This window comes from Mesitornis unicolor, unplaced genomic scaffold (genome assembly GCF_000695765.1).
Source record: "Mesitornis unicolor isolate BGI_N332 unplaced genomic scaffold, ASM69576v1 scaffold7183, whole genome shotgun sequence".
NCBI lineage: Eukaryota > Metazoa > Chordata > Aves > Mesitornithiformes > Mesitornithidae > Mesitornis > Mesitornis unicolor.
The window spans coordinates 5288-15533 of record NW_010176630.1 but is presented as its reverse complement, the minus strand read 5'-3'; the positions used below and the strand labels follow the sequence as shown (position 1 = coordinate 15533).

General features: G+C 50.5%; 1 protein-coding gene across 1 annotated transcript in view; it reads right to left on the bottom strand.

Annotated features, from left to right (window-relative positions):
• Positions 1 to 2910: 2910 nt before the first annotated feature.
• ZNF512 (zinc finger protein 512) overlaps positions 2911 to 10246 on the bottom strand; it is a 12225-nt gene continuing 4889 nt past the window's right edge. The window contains 9 exon segments of the mRNA XM_010181786.1: positions 2911 to 3210; positions 3664 to 3762; positions 4198 to 4260; positions 5404 to 5505; positions 6107 to 6301; positions 6882 to 7049; positions 8420 to 8518; positions 9712 to 9798; positions 10170 to 10246. The exon segment at positions 10170 to 10246 is cut by the window's right edge and continues 31 nt beyond it. Coding sequence (XP_010180088.1) covers positions 2911 to 3210; positions 3664 to 3762; positions 4198 to 4260; positions 5404 to 5505; positions 6107 to 6301; positions 6882 to 7049; positions 8420 to 8518; positions 9712 to 9798; positions 10170 to 10246 — 1190 coding nt within the window.

The window sequence follows — 10246 nt, the reverse complement described above, 5'->3', positions numbered from 1 at the left end:
AACCTACAGAGCGGCTGACGCTAAAGGACAGCGCAAGCAAAACCAACCAGCGTGGTTTCACAGAGAAAAGGCTTCTGTAAACGTTATTTTTTAATTAATTGCAAGTCTGGGTTGGTAAAAGCAGCAGTGACAGCGTAAACCTCTGTGAGGCACCGAAGAGTGAATCCTAGCACAGCGGGCTGTAAACTATCAGCCGGTCTATGTTACTGATAGCCCTGCGCACACACCATGCTGTGAATATCCCCATTAAGACACCTTCCTTCAGGCTCTTTTCCAGCCCTACGGGGCAGCCTGGCTTGGTCACTCCTCATGGGCTTTGCGGGGGCAGCGGTGCCACCACCACCACCAGCCCAGCCAGGGATGTGCTGTGACACCGCTGGATAACGGCGTTATGTGGGGGAATGTGGTGTTGATGTAACTCTGCAGAACTCAGGTGGCCATGAAGTGTCCACGTCCAGAAAGCGGGTCTGGCTAGTAACTCATAAATGACAGTAAACAGGACTCTAGACTGAAATCCACTAAGAAAAACCTCCTTTAATTAACGGGTTTATTGTGCTGTCCATATATTGGGTGGGAAGGTAGTAAATGTGTGGTCAAAGTACAGCTGTGTAGAGTGGAGTGATCAGGAGAAATGGAGCAGACAACGGAGCAGCACCAGAGCATGCAGGACAACCACGTGTTGTGCAAGTAGGGACGGCACCGCGACCACCACACAGACAAGAAACCACACGGCACTGGTGACTTTTTATTTTGCCATCTTCTGAGCTTGCCCTCTTGCTGCACACCCTGCACAGCCCACGTTTGTGCTTCCAGCACAGCTCCGCATCCGCTGCGACAGCCGGTTCCAAAAAGCAGCGTCGCCGCACGCGAGCCGCAGCGGAGCACTGCGCTGCCTCACCACCACAGCGGTGTCGATCCCCACGAGACACAGACCTTGCTCAGCTGGGGTCTGCTCTGCTCATCGTACAGGAGAGGCAGCTTTTGGGAACGCACCTCCCCCCTGCCAGGGCCAGTGTGATTATCCTGGTAATAACACAAACCTGCAAACCTGCCCGTTTTCACCAGGCGCTGCAATGGCTTCCCTGTGAATTTCAGCACCAGAAGCTTCGATAGACAGAGACAATTCACAGGGAGGTAATGCGGAGCCAGACGCCTGTTTTCTTGCCTGCAAAGCTGCAAGGAAAAGGTCAAAATCTGCAGCTTCCTTCTAGAGTGGGTCTTTGGGTAACAGAAATCCAGGAGAACCCACTCTCTGCACCGCCTGTGCGGCTCCTCCTGGCTCCTGTGCCATCTGCCACGCTCACGGAGCACAGGGAGCTACTGCCTGTGATCCACAGCTCACGTCAACACGCCACTTAAAATAACGAACCCTCTTCCTTGAGCCTTTTCCTCACGGGGAAGCCACTGCCAGTACTCCTCACTGACGCAAAGGAAGCAGCTCTGAAAAGAAACAGGCAACGTAAGACAACAAAGGTGGCGTCTACAGCGCAGCAAACAAGGACACTGCGGGAGCAGGGGCACGACACCACCACGGGCAAGGCAGCTCCACGAACCCGGGTTCAGCGCGGACAAGGCTGCCGCTGCACATACAGAGTCTTGCAGCGTTTGTTTCCCAGGTGAGTGTGAGATGAGCGGTCTCCAGAGGGCCCACCACATCTCACTGCGTTACTGGGGTCTGGAAGGCAGCGAATCTCCAAAAGGCTGCAGAGTTCACTCCTCACTGGGCTGGCAGACCCTCCTCATACATTCAATGCCCAGTGCTACAGAACACAGATGCTGGGAGAATACTGGGCTCCTGACGAGGGCAATAGCCATGGCCCATCCCTTCCAAGCAGACCAGTGCCCACGTGCTACTGCCTGGTGCTGAGCCTACAGCGGTGCATGGAACACGGGCAGTGGCTTGTGCACCAGATGGGAGCACGGGCTAGGAAGGTGTCTGCTCTTGGTGGCTGCCCTGCTGACAACAGGACAGGTACACCCGCACCACAAAGATGCCCAGGGGCTGGAGCAGCTCTGCTATGGGGACAGGCTGAGAGAACTGGGGTTGTTCAGCCTGGAAAAGGCTCCGGGGGGACCTTATAGCAACCTTCCAGGACTTGAAAGGTGCCTATAAGAAATCTGGGAAGAGCTGTTCACTGGGGCATGTAGTGATAGGACAAGGGGAAATGGTTTTAAACTGGAAAAGGGGAGATTTAAGCTGGATATTAGGCTTTTCACCATGAGGGTGATAGATACTGGCACAGGTTGCCCAGAGAGGTGGTGCAGGCCCCATCCCTGGAAATATTCAAGGCCAGGCTTGATGGGGTCTGAGCAACCTGATCTGGTACCAATGTCCCTGCTGACTGCAGGGTCAGCCTGGATGAGCTTTACAGGTCCCTTTCAACCCAACACATCCTGTGATTGTGATTCTAGGTGCAGGGCAAGCTGAGGGCTTTGTACTCTGCAGAGCTTTGCTTAGCCTGTGTGCAGGAAGGGCTTCCCCCTTCAAGTGACCTGAACCCTGCGCTAGCCCGTCCCTCACAGGGAGAGCTGCTAAAGAAGAGCCCTGATCTCACCCATCAGAGGAAGACGACAAAACAGACAGCTGCTGCACTGGACACCACTAAACAAGCAACTAATGTGACCCAAACTGAGACTGTAACCAGAGCAGGAACCGCATCGGGTACGCTGCTAGCGCCCTGTCCAAGGGAACTACACCAGGAGAGGCAGCCTCTGCACCACGGCTTTGGTTCGAAGTCTCTCACAACCCACCAGAGGCAACAGTTTCAAAATCAAGGTCACCGAGCAGAATGGAGTAACAGTCCCAAAGACATTCAGCTGCTTCTATTAGTGCTGTGGGTTATGAGCCTGACAGAAGCGGGGCTTGTAACTGAAAAGCTTTAGATTCACTCCTCCTCCTCTTCGGGGGATTTACTTCCGGCCTCGCTTGCGGCTGGTTTTTGGGAACTCCGCTCTCTGTGCAACTGGAGGCTCCCCCTCCTCGCTGCTCGCGCTCTCCTTGTCCACTCGCGGCGGACGACCTCTCTTACTTCTCCTCATCTTCTCAGCTCCTGTAGCGGGGAGCTTCTTGGCAGCCAGGGCCCCAGTTCTCCTCTTTCTGCCCCGGGGCAAAGGACGTTTCTTTCGCTGCTTCCTCTGCTCTTCTCTTCGGCGGATCTTCATGAGCTTCTCAAAGCTTTTGGTGGTAGTTGTGTTCACGTCAAACCAGTCCTGGAGGGTTTAGAAGGCAACAGGTTGGTACTGAGGATGGAAATACTGTATAAAGCCTACCAGGGCTTATAATAAAGCTGCCTTGTGGGCCAGGGGTTTCCTGAAATGTGAGATCTGGAAAGGCAGCTGCCTAGCACAGCTCTGTCCTTCAAGGTTCCTCCTCAGACGCCACTGCCTCTGAGCACTGAGATTTGATTTGGCAAGTGTCTGGCTGCAGGCACGGGAAATGCTGAACGGAGCAGCACCAGCCTGGGACACGACATCTGCCACACCACCCCACCACACAACGGGTAAGATCAGCTGTATTTAACCAAAGAAAAAGTCACTCACGTTTAGGACCCAACAGCGAGCAAAGGAATAATAAACAGGGCAAGCATCCGGCACTTCCTTCCCACGACAGCCTCCCCACCGCAGCAACCCAGGGCCTGAGCACTCCCACTCTGCCGGCCTTACCTCTGCGTGCACAGAGTTGATGTGGTACTTGACCCCGCTCTCTGAAACGAACTCCTTCTCACACAGCAGACACTTGTATTTACCAGCCACGAAGTCTCCCTGGCGCCAAAAGGAAAAGAACTCATCACCAATTGCTGCCTAGAAGGCTGGAACACCTACAGATTGCCTCTGAATCTTGCTCATGTATAACCAGCAGTAAGAAGTGGAAACTCTCATCCACACCAGACGATGCTGTAGCTGCAGGAGCACCGATGATATTGGCCAGTTGTGACCACAAAGCACAGGGCTGCTCTGTGACATGTCACAACATCTCCAGCACTGCACCTTGTGGCTGTGAATCCACGGGTGGGACTGCAGTTTCACTAAAACGCACGCCACTAAGACGCTTCCTCCTTGCCTCGAGCAATGTTTGCAATGGCAACCCCAGTAGCACACAGGGGGAACCCGGATTAGCACACGGCTAATGAGGACAACAGCTTGGACAAGGAGATACGTGAGGGACAGGGAGACAGCGAGCGCAGGAAGGTTACCAACCAAGGTGCACGTGCCGAGGTGAGACTTGAGTCCCGAGACGCTGCCGTACACAGACTCACAGCCCTGAAACAGGAAGAGAAGTGCATGTCAGCAAAACTCCCGTAAGAAGTCACCTATTCCTGCACAAGAAGGACTTCTTCTCTGGAAGACAATCCCAAAAGGGACAAGAGAGATAGAGGGAGGGAGATACCAAGTCCTACAAAGCCAGAAAGCTTCTGATGAAAGGACCATTAAAAGACACTTAAGGTTTCCGTAAGTTAAATATTTCCAGTTTCTGAGCACATTTGGACACAGCAAAGAGACTCCTGTCATGGTTACATTCGCCCTCTATCAAAAGTCTGAGTAAAACAACAGTGTGTGCATTTTGGCTGCAGTGCAGCAGGGACCCATTTCAAACCAAGCACAGGGCGAGGGCAGCCTCTGCTGATGGATGTGGTGGCACAGGGCAGACGTACGGCACTGACATCGGGGTGTCAGTGAAACAGCAGCTTCTCTGCCCTCCCCCACCAGCCTCAGGCACCAGATCATGCCTGGCTCAGGCCCCGAAACAGGAGGTGGGTGCAAGATGTGACTCTGGGGTACTGCTCAGCGACAGGAGAGCAGTGGGGACAGCTCCACGTACCACGTTGTGCTGCAATTCTCAGACTTGGAAATGGTGCAAGCCTGAAAACTGGAGAGTACCGGGGCAAAGCTGGGGGGAGGCGTTGTCTCTACCCCAAACCCAAACAGAAGCCACCTTGGCTCTCTGGCAGAGTGTGTCCCTTGTGCCACATCTACGATCGTTTCCACCAACAGGGTGATTTCCCCTCACTGGATCTGACTGGAGGCTGCTGCATGGGACTGTAGGAAACCAAGTGCAGGTGCATGAGCATCCCTAGAGCAGGATGAGAGTGCCCTGCACTAGTCCTCTGTAGCCCATTTCCAGCTTTCAAAGGAAAACTCCAAGTCCTCTACTCCTACATTTCCATCTCTACTCCCTCCTTTGGTACTCAGGTTTAGGTACAGCCACTAGACAGGCAGGGGCTGTCATTTCTCCACTGCTCACATCCCCAAAGGGACCAGCTCCCGAACAGGGTCCTGGTTACCCCAACCAACCGTACTGACATGGAGCAGAGACAAAGCGCAGTTCCAAGGTTGTGAAAGCTGTTGTCTCGTACAGACCCGAAATCCGTCCCCTTTGAGGCTGCAGAAACACTTAAGGATTACCTGATTTGGGCAGTGGACTCTTCGGTACATCTTTATCTCTGTCTTCCATTTGCACAGCACATCTTGACTAAACGTGGGCAGTCCAGGACGAGTATATTTCAGCTGAGACAAAGAGATGGAACTGAAAGCTGGAAGCAATGCTGGCTATGTGTACTGTATGTCCCTTTCTTTCCCAGGTTGTGAGACAGAAGTGCTATTTCTTCTACTCCAACAGCCAAACTCTCAATAACCAACCTTTCCCCACATCACTGACTCTACAAACATAACTACATCTGGAAAACACCCACAATACCGGAATCCAAAACCTCCCATCCCTTTGACTTCAACAATTCCTCTAAACGTACTTACCCCATTAAAATCAAAAATCATCCTTTTCCCTTGGCTTTCCCTGACAGCCTAAAAGATGCTCCTGGAAACTCCGAAGCCTGAAAGCCTATGAAGTATCACTGCATAGCAGCAGCGATCAGAAGGTGAGCAACACGCTGCCTGTAACTGCCTTCGGTAGGTGGTGTGCCCACTGAAAATTACAGCAACAGGGCTTGAAAGCCGCTATAGCCTGCCTGGGTAAAGTGCTCACACCACAGCCATTGCTACTGTAGCGATACTGCAATCTAGGACCAGAGAGAGCAAAACCTGGTCGCTCCCACAAGGAAGATGCCAGTGCAAGACTCCAACCCCACGCAGCGCTCCTAAGGCCTTGTACCTTCCGGTCGTCTGGAATCAAGTCCTGCAGGACCTTTCTCTTGGGCCACTCCTTGGCCAGCTCCTCTCCAGCCAGCTCATGGAGATAGTAGATTGCCACCTTTGCAGATCTCCTCTGAACTCTGCCTGCTTTGTTTGGCTCCCGCTTCATTTCCTTCAGGCTCTCCGTTCTTCTCTCCTCATGGAGGAAAGTGACCTGCAACGAAGGCCAAAAGAGGTGAGCACCCTTCGCTAGTTCCCATTTCAGTTACACGAAATACTGTGAATAAACACTCTGCTAAATCCCTCACAAAACGCTGCTGTGGCTGTGGTTCACTGTGAGACACAGAACGGCATCCCACGGGTGAGACAGACCCCCAGTCCCACTCAGGAGGCCACAGCAGGAAGGCTCAAGCAGAGTCTCATGGCCTTGAAACGGTATCACACTGCTCTCTGTAAAACCCTCATGGACAACAAGCACAGCACTGCCCGTCCTGCTCCAGTGTTGGGTCTTTCGAGGGCAAAGAGAAGCACATCAGAAATTACACGTGTTAGCATCATTCTTCCATGGAGCAAAAGTCAGGCTGGGGAAAGTTTACTGCCACGGTGATTTGCTATTAAAGACTTGATCCTAGTCACAGAACAGAACAGTATCAAGGACAGAATACTCCAGAGGATCAGAAAAATGAAAAGCCTTGCTATCCTATCTGCTGCCAAGCAGCAGACACAAGCCCATGCGTGCCCCAAGTCGGAAGCACCACCACACCATCCCAAAAACTACGGCGATTTGCACTTACCGGCCCGTGCTTCGACCGGAGATGGTAGACAAGTCCTGCCTTCGACTTGTATGCTTTTCCACAGTGATGGCACTTCATCGCCATTTTCTCCAGCTCAGAAGCAGCCTTCCCGCATTTTTTAATGTGATACAGGTACCCCATTATACTGGTGAAGCTGCCCGTGCAGCCCTGTCAATGCACAAGAAGAATGCATGGAAGGAAAACGCTCTCCAACCGATCACAGAATCTGGTTTGCTGACCAAAATACTGACACATTTCCTGCCAGACCAGAGACTGCCAGGCAGCAAACTTCAACGTTAGTCTATTCATACAGACAAAGCCTGGGACAAAGAATCAGCTGCAACTGGGACAAACTGTTTCTCAGAACTTCTTTGTAAGTAGTGGGCAACAGAGAATTTCAGTATATGGAATGAAGCAGCAGTGTGTTAAATGAGGATGCACAAACCAAGGATTTTCAGGTACAAATAGAGGAGTGGGGCAGAAAAAGAGGAAGGTTTTATACTTGGTTGGCTGGTCAAACTAGAGCACAGCAATATTAGGGTGATAGTAAACAAAACTTCCAGCTCTTCCCAGCTATTGCTGCACAGCAGAGGACAACAAAGACCCCAATGGCTCCTGTGGATGCTGCTTTCTAAAGCATCTCCTAACTCTGAATCCAGCGATCCGCTTGACACTGAGCTTGGAAACAGCACGAATCAAACATGCACCAGCAGGTTTTTAATGCTCCTAGATGCATCCATCTGCCCTCCATCCCCTTCTCTAGCTGTGGCCAACCTCGGTATCTTCAAAAACCACAGACAAACCCACACTATTAATTATGCATAGAGACATCTTCTCAGCTATCACAAGCAACTGAGGAGAGAGCAGAAGTACACATTAATAACACACTTCTGGTGCACACAAGCAACAATCCAGTGCCCTCTCGATCCCCCTTGAAGACACCAACACACGGAATCCTCAGAGCGCTCTACCTGACCCTGCTTGAGCACAGGGGTTGAACGAGATGGCCCCAGAAACTCCCTCAACAACCGTGTAATCCTGTGAAGAGAAGGCTGCAGGGAGACCTTATTGCGGCCTTTCAGCACTTAAAGGGGTCTTACAAGAAAGATGGGGGCAAGCTTCTTAGTAGGGCCTGTTGTGATAGGACAAGGGGTGATGGTTTTAAACTAAAAGAGAGGAGATTCAGACTGGATACAAGGAAGATTTTTTTTTATGCTGAGGATGGTGAAACCCTGGCACAGGTTGCCCAGAGGTGGTGCAGACCCCATCCCTGGAAACATTCAAGGTCAGGTTGGAGTGGCTCTGAGCACCCTGGTCTGGCTGAAGATGTCCCTGCTCGTGCAAGGAGGGTTGGAGTAGGTGATCTGTGAAGGTCCTTTCCAACCCAAACCATGATCCTACGATGCTCCACCTTCAAAGCACTGCTAGGCTCTTGAATCAAATCCAGCTCTGGCCAGCACCAAAGCAGACCCAGCAGGATTTTACCCTCACTCATCCAATCCTGTTCAATTCAGGATACTCAGCACAATGCAGCTTACCTCCTTTGTACACTTTATTTTTCCCATACGCTTCAAAACCTTCCGAAGGCGATCTCGCTCCAGCTGCTCATCCACTTCTCCTCCCTCCTTCGTGATTGGCTAAAGCACAGCAGAAAGGGAAAAAGAAAAACACAGGATGCTCAGCATTTACCGTTCTTCTCATAGGGAATCTGCTACTCAGCACACTACTGACGGAAAGCTTCTAAGACAATTAAATCTCTGCAGCCTATGATTTTACAGAAGTGCATCTAATGCAACGATCACTGTCTGTATCCCAGAACAACTGAATTGTCTTTAAAAGGAGCAAACTGCCTTAAAACCGCTTTGCAGATATGAGTTTTGACATTTAAATTGCTATCTACAAGCAAAACCTTGATAAGAAATGGTCCCAAACTACACTTGCTGTGTATGTGTTTCTGTAATTACTTTTCTCCCCTTCTGCCTGTGAAAAGCACTTGCTCCCCTCTGTCACGCGTCTTTAGCATTTGCTGGCCCTACATTTCCACTTTGCCTAACTAAAGCTAAGCAGACGAACTGCCTGTAATGGTTATTTATCTGTGCTAAACTCAGGTTCTTCTCTATTCCCCCTCTGATGGTTATTGTATATTATTTCCTACACTGCCTTGCAATAATATTACACCTAGACTGAATAAAAGGCTAGAACTGAGTGACAGAACCTGATCGGCTATTTAATTTACTTGCACAGCTGTAGGTTCAGAAACGACAGCGCTAGGACCTACGTCAAAAATAACAGTAATGAATTGTCTAAGCCTTAACAAAACTTCCAAATGACCTCTTCAGAAGTTCTAATTCTTCACAACCACAACAGGAGCCATTGCCTTCTTTAAAGTAATGGCAAACAGGAAAAGCAGATTGCAGAGCTGGCACCTTTATAGTAAATAGAGACAAGAACTAAACTGCTGCTTCTGCTTTTTTACCTTTGAACGTTTAAAGCCCTGAAATCTCATCTGCTCAGGATGTAGAAAAGCTCCTATGTTCTAGTAAAGGCTTGAAAATTGCAGCCTAATGAGCAATCATTTTTTTACTGTGTGACAAACTACCAGCCTAAACAGAAACTCATCCCCTCTTTCTAAGACGTAGTGTGCCTACCTTCACTGGTATCATTCCACTGTGTCTTCAGATGTCAAAACTCACAGGAAAAAGAAAAGGTAGACACGACTGGAACAGCCAAAACACTTGAGAAAACACACACACCACGTTCTGTTTCTGTGTGCACCAGGGAAGGGACAGAATCCTGCCTGCAGGATCTCCAGATGCAGCAGTTGCGTTACCTGATTGTTGTGGTCTGCCATGACGTGGTATTTCATCCCCCCTAGAGACTTCAGCTGCTTCCCGCAGTGATGACAAGTGAACATTTCCTAGAAACAGATGGACATGCTGCATGTCACTGTAAATTAAGCACAGCAGCGGGAAACTCTTTGGGGATAGGAGCAGGAGAGCAGAATATTTCACCTGGGCCTGGTAACTGCCCACTAAGAACAGAGGAGATTTTATGGAGCCTAAAATTTAGGGAATGATGAAATAGCTACATCTTTGTTCACGACCCCAGACCCCCAGCAAAAAGCTAAGCAAGAAGTGCCAAGCACAGCCTCTCACAGATGTAGAAAGGACTCTTGGTTAGAGACACGATGATGAGATGAAACTGGTTTTAAACGCAGCACAAAAGAGAGTGCAGGCGTTTAAGCTGCAGAGGAGCAAAGACAACGTTGCTCATCTCTCGTGCTCTTACCTGCCTGCAGTTTACCATGTGCTTCTTCAGCCCTTCCACAGTCTTTCTCACCACAGCCCGGCACGTCGGACAGGTAA